Genomic DNA, 17,704 nt, shown 5'->3' with positions numbered 1-17,704 from the left:
AATTTCACTCATTGAATGGCTGGCTAGATAGATTTAAGAACAAAGTAGGAATTGGCTATATAACTAAGTGGGGAATCTGAGGGGGAGGGAGGGGCATATGCACGTGAGAAAATACTGTCCAAAGTCGGATTCACACAAAGTTGCCTGCTATTATAAAGAACTTTGAACAAAAAAATGTATTCAACATCAATGAATGTGGTCTGTTTTTCAACATGCTTCTGGACAAAACCTTTGTTTTAAAAGTGAAAGCACAGCGCGCATGCGCCAACCCCAGCAGGGGAGGCGAGGAGAAACAATACACAACACTAGGAGGGGAAGATGCGCCGACGCCCGCGGCGAAGTTTGAAGGCAGCGGACCTGACCGCTGCAACTGGATGCCACAAAGGTAAACAAAGTAAGGAAAGGGTGACAGTGTTACTGGTTGCCAACATAGATGGCATTAAAAAGTTATTGTTGGTAAATAATAAAACGAAAAGAAAAAAACACAATGTTTTAACAACTTTAAGACATTTACCATGCAAGTATGCTTAAAAAAAAGTCTGTGGATGACACAAAGCAATTTTGAAGACTATGTGAGAGCATGGGATGCAAAGATGGGGGTGAGGAAATCAAAAGATTGTGCTTTTCATGGATCACTGCCCTGCTCATCCCAAGAAATGCCAAACCTCAGAAATGTTCAAAATTAATGCTACACTGAATGAATCAGAGAATCACATTTTGTAAGCGCCTTGTGTTACGACTAATAACACGGATGAACAGTGTCAAAACTAATGATCACATAGTTGTTAATAAAAAATAATAATTAATGCATAAAAATATTCCCAGTTGAGAGATCACCTTGAGGTGCCGCGTCAGGGGAAGTCTGAACTCCAACTGCTCTCAGGCAAGCCGTCGTGCGGCCGGCCCGGCAGAAACCCCTGCATCGTCCCAGCAGTTGTCTTGTTCAACCATAAAAGAATGTTTTTAAGTATAGAAGAAAAAAAAAAAAACCAAACTTGCATTTATGTAACACCGTATTGTTTTATTTTCTAAATATAGCCTGTTCTCTGAAATGAAAAATGTGCTGGTCTCAATATTTGAATGCGGTCCAAGTACACGCAGGGTAACGGCGAGACTAGTCCCAGGCCTCCTTGCAGCGCAAGTGGGCGAGGCGCTCCTCCAGGGTGACGGACTCTCGCCACGGCCTGGTGCGGATCTGCCGGAACCTGTCCAGCCACTCCTGGGGCTTGCCGAGGGCCGCGGCGTGGCCCCGCGACTGCTCCTGCAACCGTTACTTCCCTTTCATTATACCTGACTGTTTCCAACCAGAACACTAGATCAGCCTTAAAAAATTCCTCATTGTAAAGTTTAATTTTCAATGTATATATTATCAACACACAAATATTAATTCCAAAAAATAAAATATGTATTTGGATGAAATTAATATCATATGTTTTACATATTTACTGCATTTATTATCAGTAGAGCCTACTAAAACAATTATTTAATAGGTTTCTAACTTTGAAGAATGGCAAACCTAATACACTAGAGTCCCGTTATAGCGAGGTGTCACGGTTCCGGGTTTGATCCTCGCTATAACCGTGTCCTCCTTTACTTTTCAATATCTACATTGATGATATAATATCTGGATTAAAGAACTCAGTTGGCACTCTTTTTGCCGATGACTTAAAGATATATAGAAAAATCTCTTCATATCATGACAGCTATCTTCTACAATGTGATATTACAGAAATTGCAAATTGGTGCACAAATAATTTGGTCAATCTAAACATGGAAAAAACTGCTATCATTACCTTCTCTAGAAAAACCTACCCATTGCAATATGAATACAAACTTGATAACTCACCTATTAAAAAATCTCAACATGTCAAAGACCTAGGAATTTTACTGGATCAAAAACTATTTTTTCATCTTCACATTGAAAACATTATCTCGGTATCTAACAAAATACTTGGTCTAATTAAATTTATCACCTTTAACACCTCCAATATTGACTCTATTCTCTCCCTCTATACAGCTCTAATAAGATCAAAACTTGAATATGGTTCTATTATATGGAACAGCATCAATAACACTGATATTGAAAAGCTTGACAGGATTCAATCTAAAGTATCTGACTATATTAACAAAAAATTAAATACCATCAATAACATAGATTTAAATTCCCTCCTTGGTTCATTATCAACTAGAAGAAAGATCTTAGATGCCATTTTTGTCTTCCATTGTTATTATGGTAATCTTATATGTCCTCATATATTTGATGTTACTGGCATTAAAATTCCTTCTTTTAATAGCCGTAACCCACCATTTTTGTGCACACTTTTTTGTGCACACTTTTAAATACAAATGATATTATATATAGACTTGTTAACAATTTTAATATGTATGTTAATCACTTACAACCTACCAGAGAGAAAAAACTTGTTAAAAAAATTATTATTTCGGCATCCAAAGATTAATTATCTTTATGCTCTAATGTTATTACCTAAATTATTTAATACCAGATGTATTAATCTAAGGATACCAACTGTATTTTTCCACATAATATTATATGTTCTGTATTTATACATTTATTACTCTCATGAAACATTTTTGTTATTTTAAGTACTTTTCAGAAGTTAAGCACTCATATGGATATTTGTATGTTATGTTGTCTTGTCTTTGTTTGTCCTACTTTTTGTTGTTCTTATAATTTATTGTTCTGTTGTTACTGTATTTGTTTTTTTTACATGTCTTACATGTTGTGCCCACCGTTGGAGCCTTGTGCTGTTGGTGTGGCATGTAACAAATAAATAAATAAATAAATAAAAATAACCGAATTGGACAAATTTTTGCCCCCAAAAATTAAAATTAACCGAAAATAGCATAAAAATTGTGTTTAAACCTGTATAATTGGAAAATAACAGGTTATACTAACGAAATCTTAATTTCTGTGAGCAGATGTGTGAATTCTCTTTAAAACGATACCCCATAAGTACAGATGCGATCACCGATTGCGTCAAAATAACCAGAATACCCTACCACGCCACGTAAGTATAGCATCTCAGCCCGCGGCCGACGCAGCATTGTCCTGCTATCTATTGTCGACGCGGGCAGTCTGCTGGCGGCCATGTTGGTTCGGGATGTTGTTAACAGGTGGTGCTAGTGTAGCGCGACGATAAGGAGTGCGGCTGCGGCAACGCACGTACGCCTCAAACAAAATAGTCGCTGGAAAACTATACTTTTTTCATTTAAAGAAACTTGTCAACTTTTTTAGAAAATAAATTTGGGATTAAACTCAAACCATCACCACCCCTTTCCCGGACAGATACCCCAACAACTGACCGAAACAAAAGTTACAAGAAAACTGCCCTAGCGATTCGGTAATAAATACGATAGTGCCTACTAGAGGTGTAAAAGTAACGAAAAAATCTGTACCCGTATGTATTTGTTACTATAACAATTAGTACTCGTTACTATCGTTACGTTACTCGTTACTTCTGATACCACATAACATGCTATGTTATGTTGCAGCAACGAATCCAGTCGTATTGCGTACGCGTACAGTATGCCGTCGCGTAAATAATAAATAGAATATAAACAATTAACAATATTTGATAATTAATAGTTTTTGTTAACCAAGAAACAATTAAATCTCATTAGAGCGGTTTTTTAATATTATCTCTTAAGATAACAATCAAAAAAACGTGAAAATATGCGATTATAAAAACAAAAACATATTTCTAATTTGTAAAAAATACTTTCTTACGTTGTTTCTGTTCAAATCTCAAACTTTGTCTACACACGGCACAGATAACTAACGGAAGTTTGATAAAAGAAAGAAAGGATGGGATTCTATTTTTAAGCCACGCTCTTAGGTGGCGACTGCACGGCTGAAGAATGTGACGCGTCAACGGCAAGATGTCTAGTGGCGAGCGAGAGGGGTGGAGATAAAGCAGACAAATAACAAAAGCGCGCTTAAAGCGATCACGTCGTAAATTCCTCAAAAATACCTCGTTATAGCCGTGTTCTCGCTATTACCGTGCTCGCTATAACGAGATTCTACTGTACATAATATTACCAAAAGCATGTGTTAACTTTTCCAAGCGCTCGTAATGGGCATCATCTCGGGGGATGCTATGCGATGGTAATGCAATATGGAGGAGATGCACACTGAGGGTTCCTGCCACAGTTACCGCCTTGGCAGCACTCATCTGCATGGTTTTTTTCCGTGAAGGTTAGTGCAAAGAAGTCCAAAATCCTCTGAAGCCGATTGTTCCAGACATCGCACAGATCTGTGGTAGGTATCAAATGATTCTGTACCATTTAATGTGTGTGTCTGTTGCATGAGCCGTCATGTAACACGTGTGAGATTTTATTAAAGAGAGATATTCCAGAACCCAGAACTCATCAGAAGTGAAAATTTGTTGCAATTAACTTGAATTAGTAGAGCATTCCCAAATATGCAGGCATTTATGTTAGGCATACAATTATTCTATGATGATTTGTGTGTGACATGGTCCAAATGTATTCTTTTTTTGAAGCAATATGTAAATTGTAATGCTAAGATATGCAATTCCCTGTAAGACTACACATTAGCATTAAACAGATGGTTACATTTTAGATATTTTATAATTAGAATTTCTGTACTTATTACAATGAAACTTTATCTTGATACAAATTAAGGTTGTATACAATCATGGTTAAAATCTTAGACTTGTGTTTCCCTGTTATTATTATTTTTTAAAGAATCTTACATTAACATAATTTATAAGTAAATATCTCATCTAAACTATGAGAAAATTACAAAAATATTTCTAACTAGCACACACTCATAAGGTGTACATTGAACAACTGTGCGTTACACAGGTGTACTGCCATACAGCAAGCCCATGGTCGCACGGGAAGTGAAACTAAGACAACAAATCCCGCATGCCAGGAAGACAAGAGCATTGGCAATGCCTGGAAGACTGAGTGATCGTGGTCTCTGAAGTGACACTACTAAATGCAACCTTGAAAAGTAATTTTAGATAGTTTACTTACCACAGAGAGGTAAGGGTGTCGTAGGTAAAACATGTTTTGTTCCTCTATGGCATAGGCATGTCTAAGGTCTGCCCTTCCTTTCGCATCAACTTGCTTCACCAATCTGTACTTCCTGGAAACAAATGTAGCAGGATATTATTTTGTGGCAAATATATTTTACACAATTCATATTTTTAATGTAACTGACCTAACCTAACCAACCTCTCTCTTTGATTTTGCTGTAAATGAGGAACAGTGATGAAGTTGGCAGAGTGTAGGAACTTAACGTTTCAGAAAGTTAAAAATGAGTAAAATTTTGAAGGAAAGTTATTTAATTCACTGTAGCTTTTGATGCAGCAATTTGAATGTTTTCAAATTAATATGTCTGGTTTTTAATGGCACTTACTACACAAATTTGCTGAACTTCATCACTATTCAAACTACAGAAGTATTGTAGAATCCCGAATTAATTTTGAAGCACCATTTCTGCAAAAATTTAAGAAACAAATACAAGCAGATGCTAAAAAAAACTATTTTCTGAATCTTTTGATAAAGGTAAATCCACATAGTTGAGATTAACTTAAAACCCTATTGTCAAAGATTGTTTTGAAACCTTGTCAGATAGAGCAAAATGCCTGCAGTCGACAGTCATAAAGGCCACTATAAGCTTTGTGCAAGTGTACCGGTAAACCTTACAGTCATTCACCCTACAATGTCACCTTGGACTACCACTGACCAGTAAGCCACCACATTCATACTGTTTAACACAACCTGAACAAATTAGAAAAGGTACTTGTTCCGTATCATGCATCCAAGTTCATCCCTTGATCCTGACGGCATGATCCTGTGGGACATGATGCTTTCTGTTTTCATTTAGTATATTGACAGATCCTGAAAACAATAAAAATATCACAATACAATCTATGCCAGGTCTTGTGGAATCTTATTTTTGTATTCAGCTCACGATCATAATACATTTTTATATCACAAGTTTTTCTTAAGTCCAGGATCTGTCAATGTACTAAATTAAAACAGCAAGCAACATGTACCACAGGATCAATTTAGTCAGGATCATGCCACCATGATCAAGTTATAGACTTGGATAAACTGATATGGAAATTTACCTTAAACAAAAAAAAAAAATTACATATCTAAGTTGATCCCCTAATGATGTCACCGAAAAAGTGAAATAAAAGTACTCTTGACCAATGACTTAAAAGTTAGATTTTACAAGATTCCAAACAACTAAACCATGTAATTATTTATTCCCTTTGCATGTGCTGATTTGTAAATGCTAACAAGTGTCATAAATTCTAAAATTAAAATAAATAAAAAAAGCCTTAACATTAAATTCAATGGCTTGTAATAGCCAACTGTTATCTTGGAGTCAGCAGCAGGTGATTTTTTGAGACGTGTGCAATCATATTCGTACCGGTTGAGCACAACAGCAATGAAATACTTGTTTCCCAGTAATTTAGGTACAGTTAAAACAGTATTATGAATTCATACATAACATAATAATACAGTTTATAAACACAAAAAAAAAAAAATATTTGCAAAAATGTGTGTGGTCTTATTAAGTTATAAGAACTATGTTAGTAAGAATAAAAGAGCAATGGTAAGCACCATATACAAGATTTTTGTTGTTGTTGTTGTTGAATGGTTATTGGCTTCCGCCGACAACCAACACTATATGCACACAAGGTCGACGCCGCCAGAACGAACTGCGTAACTATGAGCTATCACAACTATGTCTTCAAGCAAGTACTTTCACTCATAGGAAAAGGTCATGACAGCAACGAGCAATGGGTAAAGCATGTTTTTCATTAATTTTTTTATTATTATCCTGGGAGTGTGTAGGGATACCTGACAAGAACTAATGACTACCTATGTTGGTGGTCGAGGCCAATAGAGGCCTTGGAGCGAGATCATTGGTCTATAGAACCAGCCACCGTGGACGGAGGTCCCAAGGAACAGTCATCAATTAAATATGAATTTCATGTTCTAAGAAATAAGTCGAGCACTATACAGACCTCATGTGTGGACCGGAAGAGAACTGAGGGGTACCCAAGTGGAAAACGCAAACCGAGAGCACCTAATTGTGTGTACAGGTTATGTCTGGATGGGACAGTAGGACAATTAAACAACAAATAATTAATATCAACCAGGATGGTGTCACAACCGCAGGCAGGCGGATCTTGGATGCCAAGTTTACGTAAATGTTGGGGGGATGAGTTGTGTGTAGTCCGGAGGTGGAACGATAAAACTGCAATAGCGTGGGGCTGATGGTAAAATATAATGTTATTGCTCATGGCGCTATTCCAATATAGTTCAGTATATATTCTGTCGTGCTGGCGTACATTTCCTTGCCACATCATAGCTCATTCCTCCATGGGTAGTATCTTTAAATACGGTATGAGTATGTTATATGTAATTTCTGGCACCACTGTGTCAGTATGTATAGCTAATTTGGCAAAACTGTCAGGCATCTCATTACCCCGAATCCGAATATGACATGGTATCCATATATATCATATCACAATATGCAATTTTGACAATTCCATACAAAGGTATTTGATGAGCCATACTATGGGTTCCTTAGGTAAGGGGTAGGAATTAAGAGAGCCGATGAAGCTATACGAGTCAGTAACAATGATGGGGTGTTGGATGTTTTACCGTCGGACATACAGCAATGTTAATGTACCACATATGCCTCAGCATAGTAAATGGTGGTTATAAGCGGCAGATAATATAACCCACAGGTTTTATTATAACTATCATAAAAGGCTGCCCCAACACCATGGTCCGTTTTAGATGCGTCTGTGTCTATTGTTATACATAGCGTCTTAAATTCCTCGTCCTATGATCTTGTTTGGTGATACTCTGAAGCTACCCTTTTTTTCCTACGACCGTCATTTTCAACGGTTCATACATTATCTCATGTGCTGACGTCCGGCCGAAGGCCACTCTAAAGCTCTAAACCCCGCTAACGGAACGCACCCCTAGCCATGGCCCACCCAGTCAGGCGAGCGCCGCGGAGCAAGGGTAGAATTAAAGCCCATGCCTTAATCGAACAGACAACACGATTCCAGTACATTGTAAATTCAACATACATTAATGATCACATCACTTTTAATTAACAACCCCGTGCAAAGGAAGTGCAACGTAGGAGTACCCGGGTCACTCACGTGTGGTTTCTTATTGATACAATTGTGAGTGCTCCCCTTGCGGCCTTCAGCCTAATTTCAATAAAGTAGTGTGTGACTTAATTAAAACAGCCCCAAAGTTTCATGTATCATTCGCCACTGGAGCAGTCATCAAGCGACGAACCGTCTCCAGTGTGACTCAGATTATTCAAACTCAATTAATGTAAACTTGTTCAATCCAATTTCCAAAACGTATATATGTATTAAGTTAATTGTTAATTTTTAATGTGTGAAATTAGAGCCACCTTCAATCTCATTAATTTAATAATTTCCGAATAATGGAACTTTAGAAACCTTGGCGCGACAGAATGCTCAGCCCTCCCCTCGCGCCAGGGCCAGACGCCAGTACCGAGCGACTCAGACCGGGACGGACATGCGTCCCACGGGGAGACTTCAACCATTGTCTACACTGATTTCATTCTGGTAATTATAGTCACGCTTCAAAACCTTTTTTAATTAATCCCCGTGTGCGCCCGGTCCTTTTACGGTGTAGAGCCCATCCCAGTCGCATAAACGTAACACTCCCCGCACAACGCATTACGCAGGCAGTGCAGTATACGGCACTGGCCGACTCCCGCAATAACAGACATTTGGTTAATTGCTGAAGTGCACAGGCACTGGCCACATCTAGTTAAAGACTTTTAACTAATTTAATAGCGAGCCGCGGTCCACACAGGTGGGCCCGAGCGTCGCCGTTCGCAATTTACGGGATTGGCCGAATCCGATCGAACTCTTTCCCTCAACCTCGACTGGCGTGAGGGCTTAACTTTAGTGACGGCGCGTCAGAGCGCCCAGTGTAAACATAGTGTACTTTGTGTATGGAAATAGTGTAACTGCAACTGCAAGTGTAATTGCCAACGTTAATTAAACGTCCACTCCGCACTCTGTGCGCGACGTGTATGCGACAGTGCAAACCAGAATCGGGTGTGTTATTTGTGAATGTCCCCAACCCAGTTAGGGATCAGCATGCTATACTGTGTAGGGCCAGTAGTGTATCAGTAATCAGGGATCCCTAACACCACGACCACCGCCGCCGTTCCTAGTGGGCCACGCAGGGGCATACGTACCCATCCACCCACCTCTTGGTTAACCACCGAGTTAGCCTGGCGCCCTCCCGGACACGTTTCACGTAGAAAACCAGCCTTCTCGCTAAGAACTACGCCGGATCTCGAACACGAGAACCCGGGCGACGGCAGTGCAATAATAGCGATGTAAACAGTCGGATTAATATGTAACGCCTGTCGGTATAAGGATTCTGGTAATGGCAAGTCCAACTTAACATCTATAAGATCATAATATAACATACTCAAACTTTTACTATCACCACAACAGATGTGTTGACATCATAATTATAAATAACTTTACCCTCTAAAAATGTGACCTCGAGGAAGTTTTCTCTTTAAAAGAAACGCCGTTAACCTCATCTTTAATCACAACCCAAAACAATCTTCATCAAACAGAAATGTTACAAAATGCCAACAGTTAAAATGAATATTGCTTACATTTGTCAAGGAAATATAAAATACTTTAAACAACACAAACCAATTCGGAAAAAACCATAAACCGTTTATCTATTTTAAAGTAATTACATTTATTTTATATTTATCAAAACACATGATTATTAACTAAAGCGTGTGGAAATCGTTTGCCTGGGGCACCCAAAACCCCTAACACAGTAAGCTGGCATGCATCTGACTAAAAATACAATTTTTTTTCCTAACTCAACTAAAATGTGTATTTGGGAGGGGTCCCGGTTAGTGGAGGGACCTAGGTGCGTCTCAGGCCGAAGCCTATACGCCTAGTCATGCTGGGATTAACAATGCAGGGAGAGGGTCGCATGCATCGTGTGCTAGGATAGGATTGGCCAGCCATGGCAGCAACTGCCTCACTCATAAATCTAGACTATAACTAGAGATAGGTTGGACCAAGGTAAAACCTGCATAGACACAGGGAAAACCCTGGGCACTGGCATGCGGGATGCAAATTTGCATGCATTAAGTGTAGGAGAATACAAGGGACAGAGGATGGTCTGGACAGAGTAGAGACTAGACTACGAAGGTTAGCTGCTATATTTATAGGTCTGACCACTTTTCTTAATCATTGAGGCAGCTTTCGAAGTGCTGATGTTAATAGTAGACACATCCAGGCTTAACATTCTTTTATTTTTATATAATTGTATTTTATTTATAATTCTGTAAAGTTTTAAAAACATTGGGTACAGGTTATAATTTCCTATTTACTTAGAAGCCTTGAATGTGTTTTATTGTATTTTTGTGCCCTGCCTGTTTAACTGGATCGAGTCCCATTCGCCAGCTAACTAGTGGTGCACTTTTTCTCAGAGGGTATGTGTGGGCCACATGACAGTAAACAGGGAAGACATTGCAGCAGGGAACCCCGAGTTATTGGCCACCTAGGATGTCATAAGATATAACAGTAGACACAGTTTGTATGACATTGCTTTACTGCACCGAACCACTCTGTACTGACGTCGTATAGACCATGGCCGTTAAGCCCGTGCTCCGCAACGCCAGTACCGTATCCCATTTTCGGAGCGCGCCCCTTGCCCAGCCGGATTGAGTCAAGCGAGCGCCCCAGGCGTGACCTCAATTAACTGAATTAAACAACAGGACACGAAACCACGGGGGCTCGACTACGGAAAACAACGTGCGTGCGCGGCTCGCACGGAACAGAAAACAACCCTCGTTACTAGCCTCAGCGGCTACTGGCCTTGATTAATTGGCCTATGATAGTGGTCTAGCCAAACTAAGGGAATTCAAATCCAAACAGTGTACATTGAGACAATTTGTAGTTATATTTACAGTCGCCAACTGGGTGCCAATTTTAAATTAATAAATCAATTAAAATAATTGTTAAGCCTTAGGCAAATATTTACCAGGTGCAAAGTTTTAATCAAGTACCAGGAGCATGTTTTTTACTCATCATATAACCAATTAAATTATTATAAGTTTTTGGTACCGACTCACAAAGAAGAGAAAGATTCTCTTCCTTGCGAGGCGGCCATGTTCGGCAGTCTCCAACCACTCCACGCCGGGAACAGACGTGTGTCCGTGGGCAGCATTCAAGTTTCTTTCATTGATTATTTTTATTCTGTACTACATCTTCAAATTTAAACCCTTTTATTAATTCACCGCTGCCCACGTCGACTCGGCGCGTATTTTGCGGAACCGGGCCTATCCCGACCGTCTTCAGTGTGATACCGCGTTACGTATTGTATCACGGAACGTACGAAACTGGCTGACTCCAGCGAAAGTTTTTTTAATTAAGGACGCCGTGCATATGCCTGCCGGCTGAACTCAAGTAAGTGTTTCTCCGAACTTAGGAGCCCGCTCATCGAGCCCCCCAAGCACCCGTTAACTTTCGGCGCTGGCCGTCTCCAGCGAGCATCGACCCACGTCCCGCGAGACTGCCGCGGTAACCATTAGTGTCGCGTAGTGTTGTGTTTTTTTTTTTGTTAATTGTGTAACCGCTAGACGTCGCCAAGTGTTGGTGAGAGTGTTTTGTAGCAGGACTAAATTAAAGGTAATTCTCACCAACTCGTGTACACTAATTTTCCGTAGTCTCCCGTCCTCCACACGGCCGAGCGGCCTTCACATCAAGGGAGAACCATTCAGGTAAGATTCAAGCCGTGTACCTGGCAGGGCACGCGGGGGCAGAGTACCCACGACCCAACATCAACGGTCCTAGCAGTCCACTAGCCTGGCGCCCCTCCAGACAACAGCAGCATCGCAACGCCCGTAGCGCCCGTCAGGTACCCCCCGGACCTTTCACAGAGGTCGGGTGATGGCAGTACACAGTGCTGTTAGCCAAACTGGCCCTTTTCTTCTGAGTGCCGCGGCATGTATAAATAAACTTATTACCCATGGTACTAGTTTCTCACAGGTAGTGGTGTGTATGATGGAATTGAGTAGGTACTGAACCAAAACTTACATTACTGATTAACACAAGGGGCCAAGAAATGTGGTTCTAAACGAAGATGCGAATGTAACAATCAGATAATTATGATACAAGAAACGAGCTTTTCATACGAAATAAGTTTTACAAGTCCATGGTGGCATATTCACAATTAACACTAACACAATTATACGTAGTAAGCTTGGACTGAGAACCCTGTAGGTACACATCCTGCAGTATCTCTACATGTTTACCTGGCAAAATCCCAAGTGAAATAAACAGCGAATTAAGTAGTTCGCACATTTAGCTTAGGGGCACCCCTGTGTGGGCAAGGTCCAAACACACGAAGCATGTCTGCAGGGACCGAGGAGGAAACCACATGATGTGACTCTTCAACTACAAGATCTCCTTGTCCCAGCGCACGAGGATAGTAAAATGCAACTAAGTGAAGTGGCTGACATGATTTGCCAAGCCGAGTGGAGGCCGGCCACAGAGCTAAATAAATGGCCTTATAAAACTTAAGACCATTGCAGCTAAGGTGGAAGGTGACATTAAGGTGATGCTGGCCCTCAGTGCACAAGCACATCGGGCTTCTGCCCCGAGAGAGTGACGCTCGTTCTGTGAGGCACAGTAGTGCGCGGGCTGCAAGAGACAGTCCTGGCTATTTGCTTTGACATCGTACCTCCGTGGGCAGTAAAGCATGGACCCCACCCCACCAGCACCAGCCCCCGCTGGTAGAACACACCCTCACACCCCCTCCTCTGTGCAGTCACCATCGCTAGCCAGTCATCGCCCGCGCACGACCCAGGACGGACGTGTGACCCTGTGAGACCGCGAGACGTGAGACGTGAATAGTGATATATGTGAGTGTTTTCCGGAAGCGAACTCCGCACTGCCGGCGAGCCTAGTGAGCTGTACAGGGGCTGACGAACCACACCCATCGTGGCCTAGCTGCAAGTTAGTCTGGCGCCCATTCGGACCAAACAGCATACCAGCCGACTTCCCTACTAGGCTCACCCGCTAACGCAGCCTCCATTACCGGGACGACGGCATTTGGTGCCCCTGCGTGTGGCAAAAATTAAGAAAATTTCAGTGTTCTACAGCAACTTTTCAACATCCAAGCTGAGCGGTATGCGGGAAACGGCCATTTCGTGCGCGCGACGTGATTAGGGTCAGACAGGCCAGCGCGACAAGCGCAGCGAACAAAGAGCACCCCTCCCCAACCTCGAACATTCCAGCGGAGCGAGCGAGGCAGCTGGGTGTCACGACCCAACACCTGTCGGAGCTATCATTCTTCTCTTTGTAGGGTTATCCGGGCAGCTATCGCCATCCCTTTTGTGCGATCGTCCGGGAAGCTATCGCCCTCCTTTTTGTGCGATTGTCCGAGCAGCTATCGCCCTTCCTTTTGTGCGATTGTCCGGGCAGCGGCCCACACTCCTTCCTTGACGCTGCGCTCACAGACAACTACAGCACGAACCAACCTCCCACTCACTCCCCGCCAGAGCTATCACTCTCCTCTTTGTGTGGTCGTCCGGGCAAGGGGCCACCACGCCTCCCCTCAGTACAGGGTGCGCGCGCATGACCATGTAACTAACAGATACGATCAAAACAAACACCAGACACCATTCCATTAGTTTTGATTCTTAAAGATTCCAATGTTAAAAGTATTTTTAAATTTTTACTAAACATTTATTAAACATTTTCGACTGACCATCTCACCTCAGATCTGATAGTAACACCAACACAATGTTACCCCACACAATGACCATCTTCTGTGCGAAATGCTCCTTGCCAAAAAACATGGATCTACTGACGGGAACATTACCATGGCACAACACGTGCCTGTGTGCACCGGACATGGGAAAAGTCCCAACCAAATGTGAGACCGTGGCTAAAACATGGGACATACCAGGGAACCCCATCTGGAGAGGGGAGACAGAGGTGAAGCCACCACTTCCTTGGCAACTAACCCAAGGAAACCCAAACACTGGTAACCCCTCCGCCGGGACACCACCCGTCGACACGAAACCAACCCTATGTAAAAACTGCGCTCAGTGCGGCTCCGAACAGATGCCCGTGCAACAGTACTCACCACTGGTTGACCTGAGCCCACCATGGGTAGCAACACCACATGTGGAGATGAGTGCTGGAAGGACCACGCTACCGGAGTTCAGCGAACTATCACACGAAGACACAAGGGCCTTCCTGCGACAGTGCAACATACGCTTGGCGCGAGCGAGGGTACCTGTTGATGAGTGGGCACAACAGACAAGCGAACAGCTACGAGGCGTCGCACAGCAGTGGTGGAGCCTTTGGGGCCAGTTTGACATGCACGTGGCACGAGTTCGTAGACCGGCTCACACGGCGGTTTAACACCGGCCAAGCGGTGGTACTCTGCACGTCCCAATTCTACGGGGAACAGCAGCGGGACGGTGAGTAAGTGGAGCTGTTCATCGCCCACAAAGTAAAGTTGTTCCGGCGGATCACCCCAAACACGGATCTGACATCTGCGCTCCCGACCATCACCACACTGCTACGTGACGAGCTCCAGCCTTTTCTCCACCGCAGCCAAAACCTCTCAGTAGAAGACTATATGCAGCAGGCAGTGGCCACAGAGAAGAATTTGCAGAAAGTCTGGCGGCGAGGTGCACCAGCCCCACAGCGGGCAAACAGCAGCCACTTCACAACACAGTGCAGCCGGCCGACAAACCAACCAGTCAGGGCAACTGAGTGGCAAACCCCACCCAGACGACAGCGGGACATCAATGGGCATGACAGCACCACCAATGGCACTCAACCCACAGGGCTACCGTGAACACTCGCAGCCACGTGAATATGACCGGCCACCACATTGCCAACAAGGCTGTCCACTTGCATCTTGAGTGCCCCCTCCCTCCATCACAACGCCAGCACCAGATGACACCCTCATCGGAAAATGGGCCACCGAAAGCGCAGAACTGAGGAGCCCGTCCCCCACAAGACAACCATCCGCACCACCAGCCATGCTAGCACCAACTACCACAGACCCAGCACCATTAACATCATCGGCACCACCTGCCACAACACTCTCCTTTACACCAACTGCCCCACCACTGGAGGCCCCACTGGCACCACTGGCTACCGGGAGCACAACTGGCCCCAGGCCAACCCTGGGCCAGCTGTTCCAACTGCAAGACCACCTGCTGCACATACCGGTGGAGGTGAATGGCCGGCCGGCCACAGCGCTAGTGGACACAGGCGCCACCTATGTGTTCATCACCCCGAGCCTCGTACCACCAGGGGCACTCCGGCCTCACCATGCGGAGCTACGCCTAGCGACCACCACACAACCAGGAGTGACGATGGGCCAGGCAGAGATTGAGGTAAGCCTTCGGGACCTTACGACCACAGTGACTGCCCTTGTTGTGGAAGAGTTACACGAGGCCCTTGTCCTGGGACAACCATGGATAGCAGCACATGATGCTGTAGTGGAGCTTAAGTCGGCCCGCGTCCATGTGGGAATACCGAAACGGTTCACAGTGTATGGCCTAGGCTTCAAACCTGAACCACCTAGTGAGCCGCTGACTCTGAGACAGTTACACCACAATGTCCCTCTACAGTATCAAGCCGCCATCGAACAGGTACTCTGCGAGAGGCAGGGTGTGTTCACCACGGCCAGCCCACTCCGATGCACCACAGTAGCGGAACGCCAGATCCCCACCACCCATGATCGACCTATCCACCAGCCACCTAGGGGGTATGGCTTCAGGGAACAGCATGCCATCCGGGAGCAGGTGTCAGAGATGCTGCAAGATGGCGTCATCGAGTCATCCAGTAGTCACTATTATTCCTGTGTGGTGTTGGTCCCCAAGAAGGATTGCTCATTACGGTTTTGTGTCGACTTTCGGCCCCTGAACGCCATCACCGTCAGTGCTCCCCCCTCTCAGATCACTGTCGAGGCTACCTTAGCTGGGCTAGGACGGGCCAAGGTGTTCAGCACCCTTGAACTGAAGACCGGCTACTGGCAGGTGCCCATACGGACGGGGACAGGGAAAAGACGGCCTTCACCGTCCCAGATGGGTGGCGCTTCCAGTTTAGAGCCATGCCTTTCGGTCTTAAGTGCGGGCCTGAGACATTCCAGGAAATGATGAAACGAGTGCTGGAGGGCTATTTTGGGCAGTTTGCCATGGCCTACCTGGACGACATCATTGTGTTTTCTGAGACATGGGAAGACCATGTCAAACACTTAGCACTCACCCTGGAGCGGCTGGCCACTCACCACTTAACGGTAGCCCCGCTCAAATGCCACATTGGCGCTTCAGAAGTCGAGTTCCTGGGACACGTCGTGGACGCAGCGGGCAACCGCCCACAGCACAGCCTCCTGCGGAAAATCGCAGAGGCCGAGGTTCCCCTGACCCGCAAGCAATTGCAGCGGTTCATCGGCCTCGTCAACTGGCTGAGGAGTTATGTGCCGAACTTCTCTCACGTCATTCCCCCCCTGACTGACCTCCTGTCCCCACAACACCGCTACCGGTGGGATGCAATTGCTCAGAAAGCATTCAGCCAGGTCAAAATGGTGTTCACACAATGTCATACTCTGGCACGGGTCGACCCACAGCATCATTTGTACTTGCAGACTGATGCCAGTACCCTGGGGGTGGGGGCCGTGCTGTTCCACCTGGACCAGCATGGGGGTCGGCAAGTTATAGATTATGCCAGCGTGAAGTTCGGCTCGGCAGAATGTCGTTATCATAGTAACGAGCAGGAGTGCCTGGCTGTCCTATGCGCGATGAAGAAGTACCGCCCATAGATGGAAGGGAAGTCCTTCACACTTCGCACAGACAACCAGTGCCTAACCTGGTTGCATACAATGCAGGGGAGGAAGGGCAAACTGATCCGGTTGGCGTTGTTCTTACAATCCTTCGACTTCAACGTCGAACACGTCCCCAGAGCAGACAACCAGCTTCCCGACCTACTGTCCTGTGAGCCGGACGAGCGAAATGAGCTGGTCTTCACAGAAGAGTGGGAAGACATGTTGCCCCCCAACAGCCGAGACAGGCTACCTCACCCAGATGCGACTTGCACTCGTATCACAGCCGACACACAGGAAGAGGGTGATCCTCCTTGTACCTCGAACGATGTCCACCGACAGGTACTACAGGCACAAGAAGTCTCACCAGAAGTTGCCCGTCGATGCCAGCAGGTGACTGAAGGATATCAGGAGACCTGGAGTACCCAGGACGGGACATTGATGAACCAAGCACCCGGGAACAGGTCGAATGGAAAACATATGTACCACCTGAGGCACGGGAGGCTGTGCTACGTTTCCACCATGAACATGAATTGGCCGGCCACCCAGGTACTGACCAAACACGACGGGCAGTGGGTCAGTTCTACCACTGGCCCGGAGTCACCCGCGATGTACGAGATTACGTGCGTGAGTGTGAGATATGCCAGTCGGGGAAGGCTCTAAGACGAGACGGGGAGGAACAACAGCAGCCCCGCGATCCCACCACGGCATTCCAAACACTAGCGCTCGACGTGATGGGCCCCTACCCACGAACTCCTAGAGGACACCGCTTCATCCTCGTAGTAACCGACCTCTT

At 44.7% G+C, this 17,704-nt stretch overlaps 1 protein-coding gene across 2 annotated transcripts; it reads right to left on the bottom strand.

The window, feature by feature from the left end:
* Nucleotides 1-995: 995 nt before the first annotated feature.
* Nucleotides 996-9,700, bottom strand: LOC134530088 (large ribosomal subunit protein mL63). Of its 2 annotated transcripts, none has more exons than XM_063364671.1 (3): nt 9,573-9,700; nt 5,023-5,134; nt 996-1,261 (listed from the first exon to the last, which is right to left on the bottom strand). In XM_063364671.1, exons 1-3 carry the CDS (start codon nt 9,629-9,631, stop codon nt 1,115-1,117), a joined length of 318 nt encoding a protein of 105 aa, XP_063220741.1. In that variant the 5' UTR covers nt 9,632-9,700; the 3' UTR covers nt 996-1,114. The 2 variants fall into 2 exon arrangements, with proteins under 2 accessions (XP_063220741.1, XP_063220740.1); XM_063364670.1 differs by lacking the exon at nt 9,573-9,700 and adding an exon at nt 5,795-5,871.
* Nucleotides 9,701-17,704: the final 8,004 nt, after the last annotated feature.

The sequence above is a fragment of the Bacillus rossius genome, chromosome 3 (assembly GCF_032445375.1).
Source record: "Bacillus rossius redtenbacheri isolate Brsri chromosome 3, Brsri_v3, whole genome shotgun sequence".
Taxonomy (NCBI): Eukaryota; Metazoa; Arthropoda; class Insecta; order Phasmatodea; family Bacillidae; genus Bacillus; species Bacillus rossius.
This window is presented reverse-complemented; position numbering and strand designations above follow the sequence as displayed.

Bases quoted from the DNA above. Each gene is read 5' to 3' on its own strand.
- LOC134530088 (XM_063364670.1), bottom strand. From the start codon at position 5,856: ATGTCCCACAGGATCATGCCGTCAGGATCAAGGGATGAACTTGGATGC. The intron at 5,135-5,794 runs GTACCTTTTCTA...ATTTGTTTCCAG, and splicing joins GGATGCATGATACGGAACAA to GAAGTACAGATTGGTGAAGC. The intron at 1,262-5,022 runs GTAAGTAAACTA...TAACGGTTGCAG, and splicing joins GACACCCTTACCTCTCTGTG to GAGCAGTCGCGGGGCCACGC.